The sequence below is a fragment of the Trifolium pratense genome, linkage group LG6 (genome assembly GCF_020283565.1).
Source record: "Trifolium pratense cultivar HEN17-A07 linkage group LG6, ARS_RC_1.1, whole genome shotgun sequence".
NCBI classification, from domain to species: Eukaryota; Viridiplantae; Streptophyta; class Magnoliopsida; order Fabales; family Fabaceae; genus Trifolium; species Trifolium pratense.
In genome coordinates, this window is record NC_060064.1 from 19,067,328 (window position 1) to 19,091,302 (window position 23,975).

The 23,975-nt window shown below is 32.6% G+C and overlaps 3 protein-coding genes across 8 annotated transcripts; 2 read left to right on the top strand and 1 right to left on the bottom strand.

Annotated features, from left to right (window-relative positions):
- The first annotated feature begins 220 nt into the window (after window positions 1–220).
- LOC123890156 (probable inactive receptor kinase At5g58300) lies at window positions 221–2,747 on the top strand. Its single transcript, XM_045939707.1, has 2 exons — window positions 221–1,512; window positions 1,932–2,747. Exons 1-2 carry the CDS (start codon window positions 285–287, stop codon window positions 2,501–2,503), a joined length of 1,800 nt encoding a protein of 599 aa, XP_045795663.1. The 5' UTR covers window positions 221–284; the 3' UTR covers window positions 2,504–2,747.
- Window positions 2,748–3,211: 464 nt separating this feature from the next.
- LOC123889302 (GRIP and coiled-coil domain-containing protein 2-like) lies at window positions 3,212–11,725 on the bottom strand. 6 transcript variants are annotated; one of them, XM_045938580.1, is made up of 25 exons: window positions 11,436–11,720; window positions 10,383–11,256; window positions 9,773–9,835; window positions 9,633–9,695; window positions 9,143–9,205; window positions 9,008–9,070; window positions 8,877–8,939; window positions 8,711–8,773; window positions 8,566–8,628; window positions 8,425–8,487; window positions 8,244–8,306; window positions 7,445–7,507; window positions 7,149–7,211; window positions 6,999–7,040; window positions 6,784–6,825; window positions 6,556–6,618; window positions 6,214–6,255; window positions 6,021–6,083; window positions 5,744–5,806; window positions 5,581–5,643; window positions 5,366–5,428; window positions 5,108–5,167; window positions 4,454–4,594; window positions 4,130–4,228; window positions 3,212–3,987 (listed from the first exon to the last, which is right to left on the bottom strand). In XM_045938580.1, exons 2-25 carry the CDS (start codon window positions 11,112–11,114, stop codon window positions 3,523–3,525), a joined length of 2,631 nt encoding a protein of 876 aa, XP_045794536.1. In that variant the 5' UTR covers window positions 11,115–11,256; window positions 11,436–11,720; the 3' UTR covers window positions 3,212–3,522. The 6 variants fall into 6 exon arrangements, 5 of the variants coding, with proteins under 5 accessions (XP_045794536.1, XP_045794535.1, XP_045794537.1 ...); XM_045938579.1 differs by having other exon boundaries at window positions 10,383–11,160; window positions 11,436–11,719; XM_045938581.1 differs by lacking the exon at window positions 6,784–6,825 and having other exon boundaries at window positions 10,383–11,160; window positions 11,436–11,721.
- Window positions 11,726–18,338: 6,613 nt separating this feature from the next.
- Window positions 18,339–23,155, top strand: LOC123892870 (thioredoxin H-type-like). The gene is made up of 5 exons (XM_045942750.1): window positions 18,339–18,647; window positions 19,749–19,833; window positions 21,095–21,217; window positions 22,300–22,422; window positions 22,710–23,155. The coding sequence occupies exons 2-5, from the start codon at window positions 19,810–19,812 to the stop codon at window positions 22,875–22,877; spliced, it is 438 nt and encodes a 145-aa protein (XP_045798706.1). The 5' UTR covers window positions 18,339–18,647; window positions 19,749–19,809; the 3' UTR covers window positions 22,878–23,155.
- Window positions 23,156–23,975: the final 820 nt, after the last annotated feature.

Below are 23,975 nucleotides of genomic sequence, written 5' to 3' on the forward strand. Positions count from 1 at the left end.
GATATTTCTGGATGTATATATACCGTAGTACTTTTATTAACAAGCTTTTCTTTTTTTTCTTTCTCTATGGTTGTGTGTTCCTGAAGATATGCCGTTAAAGCTTGTCCTTGCTTCCTCTTTGCCGTTACTTGCCACCACCAATCATCAAACCAACACAACACTGCTTTAACAAAGAAAAAAAAACAAAGACTTTTCTTTCTCACAATCACCTATATTCAATTGTTGATTTGGAATCTCCTTTGTTAGGAAAACAAGTGGAACTTACAAAACTAGAGAAACACTTAATGATGCCACGAACACAATCCTACTTTGCTACTATACAAATTTTCTTACTACTACTTGTGTTTCCTCAAACTAAATCTGATCTAAATTCAGAAAAGCAAGCACTACTTGATTTTGTTGCTGCATTACATCATGGTGAAAAAGTCAATTGGAGTTCCAATACTTCAATATGCACTTCTTGGGCGGGAGTTAAATGCAATCCTAAGGGCTCTCATGTTCATTCCGTAAGGCTACCGGGCGTTGGATTGCGCGGTTCTCTACCAGAAAACACCCTCGGTAAGCTACATGGTTTAATCAGTCTCAGTCTTAGGTCTAACAGCTTGAGTGGAAACCTTCCTAGTGACATATTTTCAATTCCTTCTCTAAGATTTATATATCTTCAACATAACAATTTTTCAGGTCATATTTCTGATTATTTGCCACCCCATCTTATGTTTCTTGATTTGTCCTATAACTCTTTCACCGGAAAAATTCCGAGTATAATCCAAAACTTGACATATCTTATAGGACTAAACCTTCGAAATAACTCTCTTATAGGACCTATTCCTAATTTTGTTAACCTTCCTAATCTTAAGATTTTGGATTTGAGCTTCAATGACTTGAATGGTTCAATCCCCTCAGTGCTTCATAAGTTTCATGCATCATCATTTAAGGGAAATTTTGGATTATGTGGTGCATCTTTGAAACAATGTTCTTTAGGTTCTTCCCCTAGTGATATCTCAAACAAGAAGCTAAGTACATGGGGAAAAATTGCTATTGCTTTAGGAGTTTTTGCAGCAATGCTTCTACCAGCTCTTGTAGTAGTGTTCTGCTGTTTGAAGAAAAAAGTTGGTAAACAAAATGTAGCAACTAAAGAGAAGAGTGAGAAGCTTATGGAGGGATTTGGAAGTGGTTTGCAAGAAAATGAGAGAAACAGGCTAATATTTTTTGAAGGCTGTTCTTATAATTTTGATCTTGATGATTTATTAAGAGCTTCAGCTGAAGTGCTTGGTAAGGGAAGTTGTGGAACAACTTACAAAGCTATTTTGGAAGAAGGGACAATGTTGGTTGTGAAGAGGTTAAAAGAAGTGGCAGTGGTGAAAAAAGAATTTGAACAGCAAATGGAGATTGTTCAAAGACTTGATCATCATCCAAATGTGGTTTCGCCTTTTGCTTACTATTATTCAAAGGATGAAAAATTGGTTGTTTATGATTACTTCACATCTGGCAGCTTTTCCAAGTTATTGCATGGTAATTCATTACTCTCATTTTGAACTTTTTCTTGGATTATTCTATATTATCAAGGATGGCTAAATGCACTTTTAGTCTCCGAAGTATCGCGATTGTGTGATTTTGATATCCCAAGTTCCGATATTACAAATTGGGTCCTCGAGTATTTCAATTGCTACAATCAGATCCCTCGACCATGAAGGCTCTCGACATTAAAGATTAATGAACTGAGGACCTGAATGTAACAATTTGTATATCTTGAAGATCCAATTCACGTAATTAAAACCTGAGGGACCAAAATTGCACAATTGTGGTATCTCGAAAACCAAAAGTGAAATTAAGTCTTTACATAATGTATGAATAGACATGATTATATTATATGCATTACCATTTGCAGATTGTTTCATTCTCTTACTATGTCATATGAAACATGATGACAGGAACAGGTGAAACTGCACGAACTCGACTAGATTGGGATTCAAGATTGAAGATCGTGGCTGGCGCTGCTAAGGGCATTGCCCATATCCATTCAGCAAATGGAAGGAAACTTGTCCATGGCAATATAAAATCATCCAATGTGCTAATCTCAGCAGATCTTCAAGGCTGCATATCAGATTTTGGCCTAACACCTCTAACAAGTTTGTGTGTCTCTCCTAGAAGTCCTCCAGGGTACCGAGCACCGGAGATGAACGAAAGCAGAAAATCCACTCAAAAGTCCGATGTATACAGCTTTGGTATTCTTCTTCTTGAGATGCTGACAGGGAAAACACCAGTTCAATATTCAGGTCATGAAGATGTGTTTGATCTTCCAAAATGGGTCCAATCTGTTGTTAGAGAGGAATGGACTGCTGAAGTGTTTGATGTTGAGCTAATGAGATATTCAAACATTGAAGAAGAACTTGTGCAGATGTTGCAACTGGCAATGGCATGTGTAGCAGTGATGCCTGATACAAGACCTTCAATGGAAGAAGTTGTTGGGATGATTGAAGACATCAGAGGATCCATTTATTAGCACCAGTTACCATTCACAGAGGACAGATTCAAAGTGTCTCATGTTCATGCATGTAAATTCATTGCCATGTTTGAATAGGGCCTACTTGTCAAGATTAGGAGTTAGGACTCAGCATCAAAAGAAAAAAGCTTATGTTTTAAGCATTTTGCCATTTTTTTTCACCTTTTTAGATGATAGCTTTAACTTCTCAAAAACATACAAGTAAATTTGTAATTGATCAATTTTTTAAAAGAAAAAATGACTATTTTTCTGTTTTAATTTTTTTTTTACGCATTTTTCTGTTTTAATTAAAACACAGAAGTGGGCAAGTTTTATATTTCATCGAAAAGCTTGTCATTGCAAAACATATGGTTTGTACATTAATTACCAAAATGAATTATTATATAAACGGCCATGGCACAGGCTAGTTACCGTCTATCAAATGTGTATTGAAGAGCTTATTTGGAGTTTATTAAACTTATAACATTAACACTATTGAAAATATTTGAGTTTTGAAAATTGTTTGCAACATATTCATAAGCTGTTTTCAACATATTTCAACAAACTCATCAAGACAGCTTACACAAATCTTGGCTTATAACTTGGTGAAATCGATAATATTCTCTCAATATATAACTTATACAGTATATGAAAACTTATATGATAAATATATATATATATATATATATATATATATATATATATATATATATATATATATATATATATATATATATATATATATATATGCAAAAAGAACTTAATTAAATTGTATACCCAAGCGCACCCTCGATTCCTACTCATGAGTCGTATCATTTCCATATATGAAAGCAACACAAAGTAAAGAACCACAATATAAAACTCTATATTCCTTCCTGATACAATATTTCCTAATGTTCAAAGAATTGGCATACAGATATAAAAATGGCCGAATTTGGCCGAACCTATATTGGTATTCTGACTAATGTAAGTGAGGTTACTGTATATTATGGACCGCCATAACAAAGATGATAATTGTCTGTTTCACCCACTATCAAAAATCAATTACTGGTGTTTGAGGAGTTTTGGTTAATCAAATCTGCACCACTAACATACTTAGCAAAATACGATATCAGACGAAATGGAGCACCAATAAGAGGAGCATCTGTTATTGGCACAGCATCATCATTTTCCACATTCTTGGTATCCTGTGGCTGTATATCTCTTACATCATTATCATCAAGTGGAATTTGAACAATGTCATCAGAATCATCAGGTACCAGTGAAGAGTTTGAAATCACCCCAATAGCATGCTCGGCATGAATAGAGTCGCTATTATGATTAACCAAAGTCTTTTCCAACGAATCCAACTCCGGTGCTGATATAGACGTAATCTCAGATGATTCAGGTTCAGCAATGGCAACACCAGCGGGTTTAACAAATTCAATCAACTCATCAGGTCTAGTAACTCCAGAAAGTCTAATTTCCGTGTCTCGTCGATCTAGTTCAACACATAGCTTCTGGACCTGAGGATACAAATGGCTTAAGAACACACAACACTATCTACAAAATCTAACCAACAATCTAAATCTACTAATACATGGGAGGAAAACAAATCAAATCTTATAGTAAGTCATTAACAAAACCATCAAGAACCCTGCATATTACCTTCTCAACAAGTTCAGCATTTTCCGCCATCAATTTTTCCACCAACATATAGGCCTCTTCAATTTGAGATTTCAACACCTCGTTTTCAGAAGCATTATCCTGTCCATCATTAAGCAAAATATTGTCAGAGCAACATAAAAAGAAAGAAAAAAGTAAAGGTTCTTCTTTCTCCTTCCTACTCCAAGTCGTGAATAGAATAAAAAATCCCTTTCCACAGTCATAAAACTATCAATGACCTTTTCCTTCTTTTAAAGATATCAAGAAAATGTATTTTCCTATGAATATGTACTGTAGATTTTAAACATAAAGATAACACAAACAAACCTTTGCAGGTGCATCCTGTGAAGCGGAAGAAGAGATACTGTTTTCAAGATTCTGGATTGTTGAATGAAGACCTGACATGTTTTCCCTCAATTGCTGGTTTTCTAGCAAAAGATTATTCTTGGACTCTTCCAACTCTGCCACCTGCCAAGCTTTGTTTTTAATTTCCATATCAGAATTAACACAGGTTTGTTACAAAATGGACATGACCAAATAACAATATGTGAGGGTATTGAGGTCAGAAAAGAAGACTTATTTAAAGAAGAAAAACATTTATGTCAGAAGGGGATCAAGATTGCCAAAAGAACATTAAGTCAATATGAAGGTAGTGATGAATCAGTTTGAAGTACCAAAACAACTAAAAATATTGCCGGAATTGTTACAGAAGTTAGCCAGAAAGCGTAATTAAGAAAAGATCAGGACCCTGCTTTGATGCTCATAAAACTACTCAAACCAGTTATGGCTCACTCGCAATAGTAGTCCAAGCTAATATTGTTAGTTACCTGATTCCAAAACTGAACACTACATGATAATGTTTCAAAGATAGTTATGAGGAAATTAAGGATAATGCTACTTGAAAATAATAATCTGTAATAATTTCTTAGGGTTTTCAGTATAAAATATTCATGTATAGTTGTATATACATCAACTACATACCTGCACTTGTAGCATACTGATGTTTCCTTTGAGATTTGAAATAACTTCTTTAGTCGAGTTCTGCAAATAAAATACACAATATTCCTCTTGTAAGGGACGGAAACACAGGAAATAGAGAACATATTTAGCACTATTCTGCAAACTCTTCACAAGGATTGGAAGCTGAAAATTGCTAATCTATTACAGGAAAGTTAAGGTTGTTTTAAGAGAACAATATATTCAATACAGTAACACATTAGAGAGAAGACGAGTCATTACCTCTTCCTCAACAGAAGAACTCAAATCACTCTCCAGAAGATTTACTTTTCGCTCTAAACTCTCCTGTAAAATAATGTATATATTGGATTTAGAATTCAGTTCTAAAATTTCACTAACACAGAAAAAGGAATGTGTAAAACACTATCAGGGGAGAGGATCAGCTAAGGTTAAATAAACAATAAATGTAGGAAATAAGTTGATGAAGAAGTTCTAACCACTTTTAGGCTCAAAATGGCTTTTTCATTCAGCAACTGATTGGTTTTTTCAACAAATCCAGTCTGCATATTATATAGTATTGAGTATGAAATACTTGATAGATAGATTTTCAAACTCAAAGCTCCTAAATATTTTAAAAGAGAACAACGTTAAGTCAAACACCTCTTTTTGAAGCAAGGAATTATTCTCACTCTGCAATTGTGCTATTCTCATTTCCAGACCAGTCTGTAGATAATCGAGTTAAATATACCAATCAGTGGCTAAATTTATATAAGGATAACAAATTTTGATAGTGCATAAGAGCCATCTACACATTCACCAAAAACTGTTCTATTCAAATCCAGTTACTTCTTTTTCTTTAAAAAAAGTACCCGGACAAATTAGGTGATGAGTATACTTAATAGAAAACGTTAAGGTAGCAAATTTGACAAGTTATTACCTCTTTCTCACTAAAGGAACTCAAATTGCTTTCCAGAATCTTTACTTTTTGCTCTAAACCCTCCTGTTTAATAAATGTATAGCAGACTTTTAGTATTTAAACAGCTAAGAGGGGTGAAATCAGATAAGGTTAAATAAACAGTGAATAAAGGAAATTGAAAAGTTGATGAACCTAGGCTCAAAGACAAAACTACCTTTTCACTCAGTAACAGACTGGTTTTTCCCACCAATCCAGCCTGCATATATGATAAAATATAATATTAAACATCTTCATACAAAATATCTCCAAAGTTTTACCAGTCAGTAGCTATATATAAGGATGAAAAATTTAAATAATGCACAAGAACCATCCATACATTCATGATTGATCAAAAACTGTTCTATTCAAATCCAATTATTTCTGTTTAAAAAGCAGATCAAAATTAGGTGCTGATTATACCTAGTGCCCTATACTAAGAGTTAAGGTCACAAATTAAGCAAACAAAATATACTAATTGTCAATGCAATTACACAAGAGAAAAGTGACTAGTTATTACCTCTTTCTCACTAAAGGAACTCAAATTGCTCTCCAGAATATTTACTTTTTGCTCTAAACCCTCCTGTGCAGGAATGTATAGCTGATTTAGAATTTAAATCACAATTCCATTAACAGAAAAATATCTAAATATTATTCTTATATAAGGGTGAAAACAGCTACAGCCTATGGTTAAATAAATAGTGATTGAAAGAAATTGGAAAGTTGATGAAGCTAGACTCAAAACTACCTTTTCATTCTGTAACATATTGGTTTTTTCCATCAATCCAGCCTGCATATATGATATAATATTGAATACTCGAACATCTTGATAAACAATAACTCCAAATAAATGGTCCTAAATATTATTCTTATATAAACAGCTAAAAGGGGGAAATCAGCTAAGGTTATATAAACGTTGAGCGAAGAAATTTGCAATGTTGATGAAGCTAGGCTCAAAACTACCTTTTCACCCAGTAACAGATTTGTTTTTTCCACCAATCCAGCCTGCATATGATTTAATATTAAATATTAAATCTTAAACCTATTGATAAACAATATCTCCAAATAAATGTTCTTAAATATTTAAAAGAATATGAACTAAAACACACTAACCTCTTTTTGAAGTAAGGAATGAATCTCATTATGCAATTGTGCAATTCTCAGCTCTAGATCAGTCTGCAGATAATCAAATTAAATATACTAGTTAATAATTAAACATATATAAGAAAATATAATTCAAATAGTGTTTTGCATTAGCTTATTTTTCAGAAATAACTGGCGTTTAATGAAGCTTCCTTATAGAGCCTTTTCTTTTAAAAAGAGACTTATTTCACCAAAAATGATCTTCTCCAGACATGATAAGAGTCATGCACACATTCATCAAAACTGTTCAATTCAAATTGAATTACCTTTGTTTGTTTCTGCAATTCATTTTCAGTTTGTAATTGATTGATAACCTTTTCCAAGGTAACCTGTAAAAAGAAAGGCAAAATAAATGGTAGAGATGAAAACAGTTATAATAAGAGAACTTTTTTTAGAAATAAAGCTCAATTGTAGTACTTTTTTTTATGTCTTTTTAGGCTGCTATTAAGAAAGTAAATATACAACAACAACCAAACCTTATCCCACTAAGTAAGGTCGGCTACATGGATCAAACGACACCAAAATGCTCTATCATATACCATATTTCTATCCAACTCATTAATCTCTAGATCTTTCTTAATATTTTCTCTTATACTTTTTCTAGGTCTTCCTTTGCCTCTAGTGATTTGACTACCCTTCATCTGATCTACTCTCCTTACTACAAAATCTACATGGTCTTCTCTCTACATGCCCAAACCACCTAAGCCTAGTTTCCACCACCTTTTCTACTATAGGTGTTACCCCAACTCTCTCTAATGCTGTCATTTCTAATCCTATCCCATCTAATCTTACCACACATCCAATGCAACATATTCATTGCTGCTACGCTTAATTTATTTTCATGTTGGTTCTTTACACCCCAACACCGTCCCATACAACATCGCCGGTCTTACAATTGTCCAATAAAATTTTCCCTTCAACTTAAGTGGTACTTTTGTATCACATAAAACACCTGAGGCCCTCCTCCATTTCAACCACCCGGCTTAAGAAAGTAAATCAAAGTTGCAAAATAAGCTGTTAAACAAATGTCTATATGATAAAACTTACAAAGTTACAATACACTACCTCTTTATGAATGTGTTTATCAATTTCTTCTTTCAATTTTGTAATTGTCTCCTCTGCTATGGCCTGCATAAAGATGGGTTATATGCATTCATGCTAAAGGATATTGGTGATAATGTCATATAATATGCATGTAAATAATAAATGAAATACATCCGGTACATGGAGTTTAAAGTAAAATTACCTCTTTCTGAGTGCCCACTTCATTTTCTTCTTTCAATTTTCTTATTGTCTCTTTTGAAGTGGCCTGTTTTGAGATTTGGTATACATTAAAAATTTAAAACAAAGAATAGGTATTGCTTGGATAAAATTTAAAATATATTACCTCTTCTTGCATATAAATATCATTTTCCTTATTCAATTTTCTAATTGTATCTTCTAATATGACCTGTGGAATGATAGGCTGTACATGTTAAAAAAATTGAAACATAAAGGCTCAAACAAAGGACATATTTTACATAAAACACTACCTCTTTATGAACATGCATATCAAGTTCTTTTTTCAATTTTCTGAACTGCTCTTCTAATGCAACCTGTGGACAGATAGATTAAATGTGTTGAAAGATAGTCGCAAGCTATAAACATTAGTAAAAAAAAAGAATAAATGTCACTCAGCTAGAATTTAAGATATATCACCTCCTTTTGCGCATGCGTGTCTTTTTGTTCATTCAATTCTTTGATTGTATCTTCGGATATGGTCTGTAAAATGATTGAACGTTACTGCCGAAACATAAACGATAGGTGTTTTTTCTCAGATAAAGCATTACCTCTTTCATAATGTGCATATTATTTTGTTCGTTCAGCTTCCTGACCATCTCTTCTGACATGACCTTCAGTACATATTATAAAAACATTGAGACATGATAAAACAAAGGACATATGTTTCTTAGAAAAAATATTACCTCTTTACGAATGTGTGAATCATTTTCTTCTTTTAATTTCTGGATGGTCGCCTCTGATATGGTCTGTGGAGCGATATGCCGTACAAGTTACAAGAAAGAATATGCTTGTTGAAAATTTGAAGTATTAAACATGGCAAAATAATAATATAATAAAATTAATTAGTATCAAACTTACTAAATTACGCTAAATATTCCTAATAAGATTTCTAATTTTTTATGTTTCAAAAAAAGTTCTAATTTTTTATTAAAAATATACACGGGACCATTATTTGTCATTGAAGCATAAAAAATTGAATGAATAAGTTTACAAGAAAGAATTAACACAATAATTCCACTTATATTTTAACAATATCATATAAGAAATTTTTAAATATTTAATTTTAAATAAATTTTCTACATTAATATAGTAACAAACTCAAATATTTAATAAAAGTCAATAGACCCGTGCGAATGCACGAGTCTTTAAACTAGTTCTTTAGTAAAATATTACCTCTCTCTGGAGGAGCATGGCATTTTCTTCTTTTAAGTTTCTAATTGTTTCGTCCAGTATGTTCTGTCAAAAGAAAGCATATGCTCATTGATAATTTGAAGTATTAAACATGGCAAAATATTTCATCAGTAAAATATTACCTCTCTCTGGATGAGCTTAGCATTCTCTTCTTTTAAGTTTCTAATTGTTTCGTCCAATATGTTCTGTCAAAAGAAAGCATATGCTTATTGAAAATTTGAAGTATTAAAAATGGCAAAATATTTATTTGTAAGAAAATAAAATAAAACTTGAGACATCTTCAGCAAATTCTGTTTGTGAATATCACTTTCATCTCCCGTTTTTTTAATTACCTCTTCTGACATGGCCTGTCAAAAGGTAATTTCATTTAGCTTGACAATGCACTCATTGTCCACAAACACTCAACTCAAACAAGAGCCAAAGAGAGAACAAGGAAGATCCATTTTTTATGAACTTGTTTGTATAACAAGGGAGATTCAATTTTTTGGCCATATATAACTTGCACAATAAGTCACACAAACCTCGAAAAACTAAATTGAAAGTAAATTAGGAAATAACAAGTTCAGACTAAATTTCTCAATTTCAATGAAAAATAATAACAACAGCTAGAGAAAACACATTCCACTTCATGAACCAACATTTGAAATAAAGGACTAGAGTAACGACTCATGAGCATAAACCAACATTACACAAAAATTGGTGGAAATCTATATTGGTTGGTGGAAAACTTACACATTCTTTACCATTTGGCAGATGTCCATTGGAATCCACAGTAGTACTTTGCCCATCTGCAGACTCCACTGGTTGAGCAGACTCACCCTTTCCACTTTTCACCAGATTCAGATCTCTGTTTGCGACTTCCACATCTCCATTCCAATCCACACTCACACTTTTCTCAACAGTTGCCCCCAAAAGCTGAGCAGGCTCATCCTTACCGCTATTCACTAAATTCTGATCCATAGTTGAAGTTTCTCCATCCCCGTTTGAGTTTACCGCCACCTCAGAAAGACCAGCATCATTCACCAGATTATCATCCCTGGTATCCGTATCTCTTTTTCCATCCCCAAGACTAGCATGCTCGTCCTTAGTATTATTTGCCAGATTTTGATCCCCGGAAGTTGTTTCTCCATCTCCAATTGGATTTTCCGCAGTCTTGAAAAGACTAGTATTCTCATCCTTGGCATTTTCCACCAAATTCTGATCCATGGAATCTTTTCCTCCATCCCCAATTGAATTTGCCGCAACCTCAGAAAGACTAACATGCTCATCCTTACCATTATTATTCACCAGATTTTGACCCCCGTTACCTGTTTCTCCATCCCCAGTCGAATTTTTCGCAGCCTCGGACAAACTAGCACGCTCATCCTTACCATTATTCACCGAATTCAGAACCCCAGTATCCACATTTTTGTTTTGCTTGTTCTTTTTCTTCTTATTTTTTCTCCTTTTCTTATCATCCTCCATCTACCCAGCTATAATTTCTATTCCAACTTCTTAGAAACACTACTCACTATCCAAACACACAAACAAAAATAAAAATTAGAACTTTCAGGTTCAGAAACCACAAATGATAAAACCCAATAATGCCAACTTCAAGATCAAACACCTAGAAACAGAATCAATCAATTTCCATTATATTGCAACAAAAAACACCAACCTAGGAATAAATCTTAAATCTATAATAATAAAAAAAAAATTAATTAAATTGGGGGAAATCTTAAAACAACAATAAAGAACAAAATGGCGAATGCAAATTATTATTTTTATGGAGAAAAAAATGCTTACAGAGAGAATCTGGAAAGTGATGGAGAATCTGCTGGAAAGATTGTTGATGTTGATGAGTTAAGTTAGCGTAATGTGGAAAACGAAAGTTTGTGTGAAATGAATCTGTGAATGGAAAGTAAGAGATGGTGGTGAGTTTGAGTGAGTGAGAAGCGATTTTGTTAGAAAAGTGATTAATTGAATTGAAGGGTTGTTGTGTAGTGTCGAATGTCGATGAGCGTTTTTTGCGTTTTGGTTAATGGAAGTTTCACGTTTTGTTCTGTGTAATAAAGTGTTTGTGTCATCTTTCCATTTTTATTTTTTTTGGTACATATGTCATCTTTCCTTACTGTACTAATGTTTGGTTTCAACAATGTCCTTGGACCAGACAAATAGGGGCCAAAATACTTGCGTTCCTTAATCATTTGGTCCTGAGTTTGATCTTTGGCCAGTTCATATGAAAAAATATTGGGAGAGGTTAACCACTTAAATAGATCTCGGTTATCTTGAGGGAATTAGTCTTTGCAGTTGCGCGCGGATAATATCTTTTGTTTACCAAAAAAACATGGGCCAAAAGACTCGATAAAAATTGAAATTCTTGTCCCTACTAAATCACGGGACAACTTTTTATCCTCCGCACAAATTGTCTAAAATATCAAAGTAATAGTATTTTGTCCACCAAAAATCTTACAAGATAAAATTTGATCATCACCCTTAGAAGTTCATAGACAATTAAATGCACGGAGAATAACTAAGAGTAAGAAAACTTTGTCATGTGTTATTTTGTCTTGTATTGTCCTCTACTGTCTGGTATCTATATTTTGCAGATCAAACGAACATCTGTTTGGTAAAAAATAGCGGATAATTGATAAACTAACTTATAACGGATGAGTATATAGTGAATGGCTTGTAAGGTAGCTTTTAGCTTATAGCAAATAAGCTAGCTGATTGAATTTGTAGTGTTTGGTTAAATTAGCGGTTGAGCTACCTTATTAGTATGAAATGACATAAAAAATACATGTTTAATTAATATTTAATTTTTTTCAAGTAAGATGGCAGGGGTAAAATTGAAACAAAAAATAAAACTCGCGATACTTGGACATAACATATAGTTTTGGACATGCATCAATTTCACCTCTCTGTCCTTCACTTTCTTGTCCTAAGATAAAATATGATAAAACAATACACAATGAATGAAACTTGTTAGAAATCTCAAACAACAAAAGCATAAAAATAAAAAAAATAAAAAAAAAATAAAAGGATCAAGAGAGCATGTTATGAACTACTATCCATAATCCTAAGATGGAAGTGAACTACTCGCACCTAGCCATGGTGAGTAGCTCCAAAAACTAGATGGAAATCACGAAAGTAAACTAAGAACACAACAAAATAAACAAAGAAAATTTTATTGAAACTTGGAAATGTTTACAAGAGTGGGAGATGAAATTTACAATGAGAATGAGATCTTATTTATAGCCTAATGGACCTTAATTTTTAATAGTCATTGGAGTTTTATTACATATAATGGACAATTAAGAGTGAAATAAAACGACAAAAATTGTCGATTTTTGTCTCCGAGGCTGCCACGGCTATGGCCAGATCAACACGGGTTGTGGCAGAGCTTTGCAACAAAATCTCAGCACTCTCACTTGCCTAACACGCCCGTGGTTTATCCACACAGTCGTGGCAGACTCCAGTTGTTGGTCAACTCATTACTTTTCCTTTTCTCAACTTTTAGTGACAGATTTCTTGACCTTTGACTACGACCAAACTTGATTTGCATTGATTTTTCATTTTCCCTTCATTAAAGAAGATTTTCCACTACCATAACGAGCGAGAGGGTGACTTGATTGATAATTTGATATTGGGTTGTAAAAAAAACAAAAAATGAATACATGGGTCTCAAAATTCAACTTATTTTCTATTATTTGTGTCAAATCGATATTGTCCAAGTTACAATTATTTTTTTGGTATTAATCTTTTGATTTTTAAAGGAAGGAAATTTCGATAATTCAGAATTCAATCGCAAGAAAGCTATGAAGCACGGGTACTCCATTTGAGGAAGAGTATCAATACCGGGTACGTACCCGTAGCAGTACCGGGTATATACCCATACCTTAATTTATGCCCATACAGGTACATTAATTTTTCTAAAAATGCCGTACCTCGTATCCGTACTCGTATCTAGGCAATGTAGCAAGAAAGTAAATAAAGTCTAACATGATTAAATTAGAATTTTTACTCATGAGAATAATAAGAACAGTAACAACCATATACAATTTTACTTTCCAACGGAGGTATTGATCGTGTTTGTGGTTGATATTTCAAAATATTTTAAATGTTGATTCATTACATATCATTTATCAAAGTGGTTCATCGTAGTACTAGATTATTATTATTATGACACCTTATTTAATAGAAAGTTACAAACGCAACACAATGAATTCCCCTGCTAAACTGATGACTGCAATTTAAGAATTAGTTTGGTGTTTGCTTTGCCAGTAAGTAATAATTAATTAGTGCCTCTGTTGTTTAGCTTTGTTTAACATATGAATAATGTTGGTTGGGTGGGAGACCGTTGTGTGAGAGGTTTAGGCGTTTGTTTGACTTGTCAGAGAACAAATCAGGGTCAGTAGCTGAGATGACTTCTTTAGGGTGGGAGATAGGAGGGGGGCGTGAGTGTGGCGGAGGCAGTTGTGGGCTTGGGAGGAAGAGTTGTTGGGGGAGTGTCAGGCCTTACTTCTTGGTGTCTCTTTGCAGGATCAGATTCCAGATAGGTGGCTTTGGTTGCATGATACTGACCACAGTTACTCTGTTCGCGGCGCTTATCAGCTTTTGACTTCTCAGGACTCGGTTATCTTGGATGCTAGCTATGATCTTATTTGGCACAGATAGGTACCCCTGAAGGTCTCTATTTTTGTGTGGTATTTACTGCGGGATCGGCTGCCCACTAAAGCCAACCCGGTTACTCGTGGCATCTTATCGTCTACAGCATTCTCTTGTGTTTCTGGATGTGGAGAGGTCGAGTCGGCCCATCACTTGTTCCTTTCCTGTAGTACTTTTGGTTCTCTTTGGGATTTGGTTCGTTCGTGGATTGGCATTCCTATGGTGGACTACTTTTCTTTGTGTCATCATTTTGTCCAGTTCACTTCTTCAGTAAGTGGTTCTCGAGCACGACGATCTTTCTTGCAGCTTATCTGACTTGCTTGTGTTTGTGTTATGTGGACGGAGAGAAATCATAGATTATTCAGCGGCTCAACAAGTACTCTTCATCAATTGTTGGAGACGACGAGTGTGACTTTAGTCTCAAACTACCATAGCTGGTGGTCTAATCCTTTACTTTGTCTAGGCCTGTATGATTTGTTTCCTTGACTCTTTGTAAATATTTGTAGTCGATCTCGATACACCTTATGTTAGGGAGACTGTTTTTTAATATATATATATATATATATATATATATATATATATATATATATATATATATATATATATATATATATATATATATATATATATATATGGCTTGTTAAAAAAATAATGTTATCATAGACCTTGCAAATAATTCAGAGTGGTACTTTATCTTTCAATTGTCATAAGCTTGCAACAATTGACAGCTCCCCACCACTTTCCGTTTGGTTGAGCGGAAAGAAAGAGGAAGGAAAAAAAATTACGGATTTCAATGGATGAATGTGTTCATTCATTGGAATCCGTAATTTTTTTTCCTTCCTCTTTCTTTCCGCTCAACCAAATAGACGTCTCATTTTAAACCAATTCATCAAATTGTAAGGGATTTGGATCCTATGCTGTCAGGATAGATATCTCCAAATTTAAATCAGCATGCAGTCCGATTAATTCTTTTTTCAATCTAGAATGTCTAGATCAGATCTGTCTTAATTGCATAACTGGATGCAATCCGGATCCAAATATAAGCCATAAAGTAATTACTTCACACTAATGTCGATCGTAACTCAGATGACCAATCAATCATAATATAATAAACCATAGTCAAAATCTCCGTCAAGAAATATGCGGACATTTAGTGTCGAGTCTCGAAAACTCTAAACGGATTGTCTCAACTAAAACTATTCCAATAAATTTAAAAAAAATATTTTTCAGAAATTTTTTAATCATGGATCTTATTTTAGTTTAACTATAAAATATTCACACTTTTTTGAACTATAAATACAAAGGTTAATTCCTAATTGTGATTAAAACTATAATCCTTCATAAAAACTAAATACTGCACAACAGAACACAGGTGTAATGGGGACCCCACTTGTCCTACCTTCCACTGATTGAAACATCAAAATTATTTTGCCACAAGCAAGCATGAAATATTTTCTTTCATTTTATAATCAGACATGGCAACAACTATTCTTGTCTAACTTTAATAAAGCAAAGTGACACGCAACCATGATACTAGACTTAAGTGGTTAATGAATTTTTTAGAACATATGATTAGCAAGAATTCGAGTTTGATTTTTGGTAAAAATAATTTTTGGCCAAATTTTTTCAATCTCACGGTCGAACTCTGAATTATCGAAGCTCCCTTCTCCTAAAAACCAAATGTTTGTTAAAGGAAAACAAAAGTGACACCCATTACATGTAAGAATCTTATATTTTTCTTCTTGTTTGATTTTGTAAGAATCTGATATTATTTATTCTAGTGGATATGGTATATTTGTCAAATATTCTATTTAAAACATGGTTTAATTGCTAAGGCTTTGAAGAATCTCAACTGATCTTTTTTTCTGTTAGCTGATAGAGATTTATTTTACTTGACGTTATCCATTTAGAGAAAACACCGTGATCATAGTCAGAACTTAGAAATGATGAAATGTTAGCTAGATGATATATTTCTAGAAATAATTTTTTTTATTTTTTTTTACATTTTAATTTTTTTCAAAATTACTTCCAAATGAATTTTTTGTTTGCTGCTGTCTGGGGTAGAAAGTTGTGCTACGTGAATTTGTTTACGTGTTGATAGTCATTTCATTCGTCAATGAACCTAAAAAATGCATTTTTGCTTATAAAGTGTTACAGATGAAGTATGTATTACTCGCACCTAGAATCTGGTGTGAGTTTTGTGAGTTCATATCCCTTGGCATTTGTAACCACTTGTTTTTGTTTAATCTAAATTATATTTTAACTTTTATTTATATTTAAAATAGGACAAGTAAATGGCTAAATTATATTCTCTCAATTTCTCATTGGTAGGATATTTATTTTTCTTATATGGCAATGAGTGAGGGAAATCACAAGGCGCTTGTGAGCACTTTCCCAACTCCTTCCTAAAGCAAATAATGAATTGACCAATACCATTTCTTGACCAAGCACTACCATGCATACCTTGTAAAGTTGTAATTGCTTTTTAGTTTGTATTTCTAAAATTAAGATAAGATGTATGTAGGAATTTGATATGTTGGAAATATTTTTTTTGAGATAATGTTGGAAATATAGATTTCATATTATTGATCTTTATATCAAAATTTACCTTCACTTGAGGGTATTTTTGTTATTATATATGTATATATTTTCTCTTAAATTCTATCTGGTTAAATAAAATATAAATTTAATTTATATGCACTGTCAGTCTAAAGTTATTTTGCACATGCGTCCAATAATATATCGACACATCATGTATGGTAATTAAAAACACATGATGTGTCACATTCATTAAATGATGTGGCAACGCGTCATTGGATGTATGTGCAAAAAAAATTTACACCGACGGTGCATAACAATTAAACTCATAAAATATACTATCATTTATCTTCTTTTCTTTCACTATTTTTAGAAATAAATTTCTTAGAAAGAGTTTATAGCACATTTGAGATTATAGTCACCATTGTTAATAATTTTTTCTTCTTCAATTATTCTTTTAATATTTTAATTTTTTTGTTAATCATTTGTGCATAAAGATTAATATCTCAAGTCTTGTAAACTCAAATGGATGAAAAACTCTACAATGCATACCTAAGAGTTTTAATGCTACTTCATGTCTAATTTATATATTATACTCTATCTTTACCTTTTGATTAAGCTATAAGAGACTCATAGAATGACTAATCTCCGTCGAGAAAGATGTGAACCTAAGACTCAAACCATAACCATATATATTCAAGGGGCCTATAAGACACTTAATAACACTTGGAGCTGGTTTAAATTGACTTTTTATTTTATTTTTTTATTTTTATTTTAGAACTTATACAAAATAATTTATGTATTATTCTTAAATTTGTTAAGACATTTTAATGAAGATACATTTTTCATTAATAAAAATTTATAAATTAACATAAAATGTTATTTATTTGCATAATCTATTCATTTTTTATAAGTTTACACGCGCTTGATCAATAATTTTTTTTGGTTAAGTAGGCTAGAAATTTTCTCTTAAAGGCGGATAAGTGGAGTGTCCGGAGTTTGAATCTCGGCTTATACGTATATAACACGATGTCTCCACCAACCGAGCTAATCTCAAGGGAACACGCGATTGATCAATCATTGTTGGTTTGTTTCTCTTTTTATTTAATCGGTCATGCTAAACACCCGGGTATACTAAAATATAAAATCTATACTTATAAAGAAGATACAAAAAAATTTGGTGTGAACTTTTCATAATACCAACAATACATTTGACTTTTATTTTATTAGCAAAAATCTTTTATCAACAAACTCACCATAATACAAGACATATTTTTTTAGCAACAAAAATCTTTTATTAACAAGCTCACCATAATACAAGATATGTTTTTTTTTTACATAAGTTTGCATAATAAAAAATAAAAATAATATTAGTAGGATAACTTTATATTCTTTTAAGAAATTCAATAGACATGTTTTTAAGACAGATTTTAGCATAACTTTACATTTTCCTTATTTAATTTTATATATGATTTCTCTTATTTAATTTTATATATGATTTCTCTTAATTTGATTATTTTGTGAAGAACTTGTTTCATTTCACCATTATTCAATCTTTTACATCGTTGAAGAGAGTTAGTATATATAGGATAAGATACCATTGTCGTCGTCGTTGTCATCGTCACAATTTACCAAAACAAAACTTGATTGTAAAAAAGAGAGAGAAATTGCTTAGGGTTCCATTTACAAGAAAAAAAAACCCTTTTCACTAATTTCAATTTTTTTTTATTCACGAAAACCACAAAAAACACATCCTTTATCTTCTTCAACTTCGAGGTTCACTCTCTGTGTCACCTCAAATCTACTATTTCGGTACGTTTTTCATCTCAACAAACCTCAAATCTACTAATTGTGCCTTTTCCTTCAATTAATTATCATCATTTTTGGTGTTTTTATTCATTTATTTCTGATGGGGTTGCTTTTATTGCTTGCGAATTCATGGAAAGTTTGCAACTTTAATTTTCAGATTTTGAAAAATCATGTTATTATTATTGCAATCTAGGTGATTCCTTAAATTACTCTTTTGTTTCCTTTTTGAATAATGAATGAATGAATGAATGAAACCATGCTTTTACCCCTTTTGGAATTTATTTACATTTCTTTGCATTTTGGGTATTAACTTCCAGTTTCCGGGGAAATAGTTCCGGTAACCGGGAGTTTACCGGAGTTCTGCCCGGAGTAAACAATGTCTGACTAAAGATAGTTTCAGCCAGGGTTTCGTTTTAGGAGTTTGCATATGCAAGTTTGAGAAATCAACCATGTGTTTTTTTTGAAACGGCCAAAGTCAGTAATTAGTTATTAATGTTAGAATTTTCTTCTTCACCGGGACTTGAACCTGGATCCTTTTACACCTTAACGCCTTTAACCCATAGCTCAAACCAGTTGAGTTATCCATCCCACCCTAGAAATCAACCATGTGTAATGTCCTAGAAAGCTTATAGATGTTTATAGAGATTTTAAATGTGCTGAAAAAATTGAGTTAAGAAGTTAATTTCAACTAATTATTGTTTAAGGAACTCATAAATTTTTGGTAAGTTTATCCATCCGGGTTCGGAGTAATTTTCATTTACTCTCATTTTTACTTATATAATGATACTCCTCCTCTATGATTGAGGAGTAATGGATGATGATGTTATTTTTTGAGCCTTTAAATTAACGGTTGTTGAGAATGCATGAATATTATTTCTATATATTTTCCGTCCTCTGCTTGATTTTGCACATTCTGGATTTTATTTACCATCACTGGTTTCATCATTTATAGCCCTCTATTTGTTTATGATTTATTTGTTCAGAAATGTATGTAAGGAAATCATTTCTAATATTTGGCTAAGTGTTGCATGATGTATATATTATTGATCAATCTATAACTTGGCTATTGTTTTCCACTGTGTTTCTTTTGTTCTGATGAAATAGGTGGTCTTTCTTGGGCTTCTTTTCATTAAAGTTTACAAGTTGGTGGCTTTCAAACAATTATATGGGGAACTGCTTGGCTAAGAAGGTAATAATATTTGGATGCGTCAAACTTACTATTTACTGTTATGATCATTTAATGTTGAAACTCTGAGGCTTTTCTCATGATATCTCTGATAAATATACATAAGCACACTCTAAAAGCAAAGTTTATAATTTTTTTTTAAGTGTGTAGTGTATTTTTCTATTATAGAATCAATGCATAAGGAAGAACTGCTGTTGTAACTTTGAACTGATAGTCTTTTACTATGTACACTTCTTTTTGTGGCCAAAAGCTACTTATTTACGAGCCACATCCTGATATTAACTTTCACATAGATCCTTTTTGTATATTTCTCCCAACAAACATGCCTTATGTTTGCTTGTGGTAATCAATAAATTTTAGCCGTTAAAAAAAAAAAAAAGGTTTGCCTATGTGAACTGAGTTGTATGCAACCAGTAGCAGATAAATTAAATGGTGATAGTAAAAGCAGGAATAGAGAAACAAGTATAACAGAATTTGGCGACTAATGAAAACTATGTAAGAAAAAGAAATGAGAGGTTTTTTGTCTTCCAACTGTTCCAATTTATCTAAATATATGCCAATAACTTATAGTTCAGGTCAGGGGGGTTGGGTAGCTCAGCTGGTTTGAGCTAAGGGTTGAAGAAGTTAAAGACATGGGTTCAAATTCCGGTGATGGAGAAAATACTAACATAACAACTAATATGCTAACATTTGCCTAAAAAAAAAACTTATAGTTCAAATTACACTGCCTAGGTAACTGAAAAAATTAATTCTTTGATTGTATCTTGTAAATAGGTATTTGTTGTAAGGTAAGTAAGTAAGATCATGTTAGAGAGGAAAGTAATGTGAAACGTTGGAACAATTTTGCTGTACTAATTTGCTATTTTCACCCTCATTTTCTTCACTTATTCCGCCTCACCCACAAACCTCCTCCTCTTAATCTTTTAATGGTGACAAAGGCTAATCTTTTGAGTTACAGTTTGCTCATAGCTGATATTGCAGTGATTTTGACCTATGAGAACCCTATTAATTCAGGATGGTGTAACAATACTTAATCTGTAACTAGAAGTTTTTTCTTCTGTCCGCCACTAGCTGTGACTTTTCCGTTCCTAACCACAACTGGCTACTGTAAACAAAAAACAGGGAAAATGGGAAAAGAATCTTTAGGTGTATTGTAGCTCTTAAATTTTGGGGTACTTCAAAGCTTCTAACGTTTGTAATTCATCAATCTTTATTTATTAAATAATCAATTGACAGAGAAGTTTCATGTTTGTAATGCTTGTAGTCTCACACTAAGGATGATGATTCTGATCAACATGTGGAGTTTGCTTCTGGGAATGTGACACTTATTACCACCAAAGAATCTTGGGAGCAAAAGTTGGAAGAAGCAAGGAAGGATGGCAAAATTGTAAGTTTCACTTTCACCTCTTTTGTAATATTTAGGACAATAAATTGAAGGTCTATTTCCATTTTTGATTCGTTATTTGTCTGAATCAGTAAAACCTTGCGACAATTTACTGCACATTTGTATAGTTGGTATTTGCTAACATCTGTATTTTCAAAACACTTCATAATCTCGTTAGGATTTTTTTTATTGGTATAACTACAGAAAGAATTCTACATTAGAGAGAAGACGACTTTGAAGCTTTCTATCTTAACTACTCCATAATCATTTATAAGGATATTTTCATGAGTGAAGCTCTATAACTTAATTGTTAAGAAGGCCTACATCGGTTGCGAGATGGCCTGAATATATGTTTATAAAGTAGAGTTAGGCCCAACTCTCAATTCTAAGACATATTTTAACTGAAAAGCTTTTACAAGCTAGAAGTGAATCCAAATTAGGTCCGTGTCTCTTTTTTATTTTTTATATGATTTTACTCTGCCTAATCTAATGATGGTGTAGAATTTGTGCCAACTAAGTATTAAGATATAGGGTAATTTAGATTGACTTGTCTGCTGACTTAAGATCTTGTGAGACTGTTTTGTAGAGCTTATGGAAACAGCCTATGACATGTCCAAAATCTTTTTTTAACTTGTTTTCACAAGCTATCTAGGATAGCTTGTGACAACAGCTTATAACTTAATATGAAAACAATTTAACTTAATTTTTTCTTTTGCTAAATAAATAGCTTATAAATTAACACTTATATGATAAATGCTTATGTTATAAGTACTAAATTAAATTGTTCATCAAAACTGGGCCATAATAGTGCTGATTGCCGGTCCTAGGGCCGGATACCGAGTTTTTTTTAAAAAAAATAGTGCCGATTGCTGATTAGTACTCCCTTTCACTCTGACATACATGCACAAACTTCCATGCTTTCAGAGACAATATGAATTTACCTCGGTCATTTGATTAAAATGTATAATTTTTTGATTGATTGCAGATTTTCCAGTTTATTTTTCTTAACTTTATTTTACTTGTTATGCTATATAATTTATTTTCTGTGGATACAATCTCTAATGCTAAAGCTCCATGTGCAACAGGTGCTTGCGAACTTCAGTGCAGTGTGGTGCGGTCCTTGCAAGGTTATTGCGCCATATTACTGTGAGATGTCTGAGAAATACACGTCTATTATGTTCTTATTAGTTGATGTGGATGAACTAACGGTAAGTAGTGAAGCTGTATATATAATTATTTCATATAATTGTTTTGTAAATAAAGTTCCCTAAGATATATTTGTGAACTAGCACTCCCCTTAAATATGCGGACAAATATCTTCACGTTAAAATAAATTATCATATTATTAAATATTTGCCTTTAATGCACTTTTCATCCCCCCATTTTGTTGATTCCCTATTTCGGACGATCATGTACTTTTGATGGTGTGGTGAGTGTTATTGGGAACATGTCATGTGGCAACGCATTTAATTGAACATGGTTGTTTATGTTGCAGGACTTCAGCACTTCATGGGACATCAAAGCCACACCGACTTTCTTCTTTCTTAAAGATGGACAAGAAATTGACAAACTTGTAGGAGCGAACAAGCCAGAGCTTGAGAAGAAACTTGTTGCTATTGCTGATTCAGCTCCTCCTCAGAATAAACAACAGTCACTTGTTTAATTTCCTGTTTGTAGATGCTGTGGCCTTTCTTTCTTCCCTCACAAGTCACAAATTCATGACTATGTTTTGCAGTGAGTGTCTTTGCAATTGTTTTTTCTTGGATGTAAATATAAAATATTTATCATGAATGTCTCTGATTCAAAGTAATGTTGATGTAGTTAAAAAATCATGTTGTGCAAATATAACATTTGTTCTACAAAACTGATTAATTTGTTCTGCAAAAGTGATTAGATATGGAATGGTGGCTGTGTGACCCAATAGATGACACTTTGACATGAGTAGCATCACATTCTCTACCCTATCACTGAGTTTTTCATTGATACCAAAGTTTGTGTTAATTTTCCTTTTATAAAATATTATTTATTGAATATGTATATAAAATAATTTATAAGTTTTGGACATAAATGGCAAATCATAATCCATTTTCAACTTTGAAGATATAAAAAATGAAAAAAGAAAAGAAAAATTTGTGAAGACTATTTTTGTTCTAAGTTTACCAAACCACATGGTTAACAAGGTTAATGGTGGACTTTATGCGATACATACAGCCTAGCATTGCATATTATACACTAATCATTGTCCATTCCCCTTTTATTGACAAAGATAAAAGCAACGTTTCACATTTGAAATGAGATTAATCCGGTTATGACTTTTGAGAGAGGATTCTCTCATGTGACATTATGGTAATTTTTTTTTTGGCTTAATTAGTAAAATGGTCCGTTAAAGATATTTTTTGTTTCACATTGATCCCTTAAAGAAAAAATGACCGAATAAGTCCCTTAAAGAGAAAAAAGTCTGAATAGGTCCCTTAAAAACATCTCCGATAATAAGTTTGGTCCGAATGGGAACCAGCAACAACATTTTTGACACCACTAATCAATGACATACCATGATCTTAGTAATTCAAAATGCACTTAAATATTCCGAACAACCACATCCAACTTATTTCATGTTTAGTAATTGAGACATTAATATACTTTCACCTCCAGGCACCAGCTAAGTATAAGCCAGATCATCTTAGCTATGCATTTAATCAATTTCTTGATTACGGCTACATATTTAATTTGGTCACCTTCTTATACATACTAAAAAAATTAA

What these genes read in the sequence shown, in the direction of transcription:
- LOC123890156 (XM_045939707.1), top strand. Translation starts at nt 285, where the DNA reads ATGATGCCACGAACACAATCCTACTTTGCTACTATACAAATTTTCTTA. An exon ending in CTTTTCCAAGTTATTGCATG is followed by an intron (nt 1,513 to 1,931) that starts GTAATTCATTAC and finishes ACATGATGACAG; the next exon opens with GAACAGGTGAAACTGCACGA.
- LOC123889302 (XM_045938580.1), bottom strand. Translation starts at nt 11,114, where the DNA reads ATGGAGGATGATAAGAAAAGGAGAAAAAATAAGAAGAAAAAGAACAAG. An exon ending in ACACGCATGCGCAAAAGGAG is followed by an intron (nt 8,774 to 8,876) that starts GTGATATATCTT and finishes ATCTGTCCACAG; the next exon opens with GTTGCATTAGAAGAGCAGTT. An exon ending in TCAGTATGCTACAAGTGCAG is followed by an intron (nt 4,595 to 5,107) that starts GTATGTAGTTGA and finishes AAAGCTTGGCAG; the next exon opens with GTGGCAGAGTTGGAAGAGTC.
- LOC123892870 (XM_045942750.1), top strand. Translation starts at nt 19,810, where the DNA reads ATGGGGAACTGCTTGGCTAAGAAG. An exon ending in GGAACTGCTTGGCTAAGAAG is followed by an intron (nt 19,834 to 21,094) that starts GTAATAATATTT and finishes TAATGCTTGTAG; the next exon opens with TCTCACACTAAGGATGATGA. An exon ending in TTGATGTGGATGAACTAACG is followed by an intron (nt 22,423 to 22,709) that starts GTAAGTAGTGAA and finishes TTTATGTTGCAG; the next exon opens with GACTTCAGCACTTCATGGGA.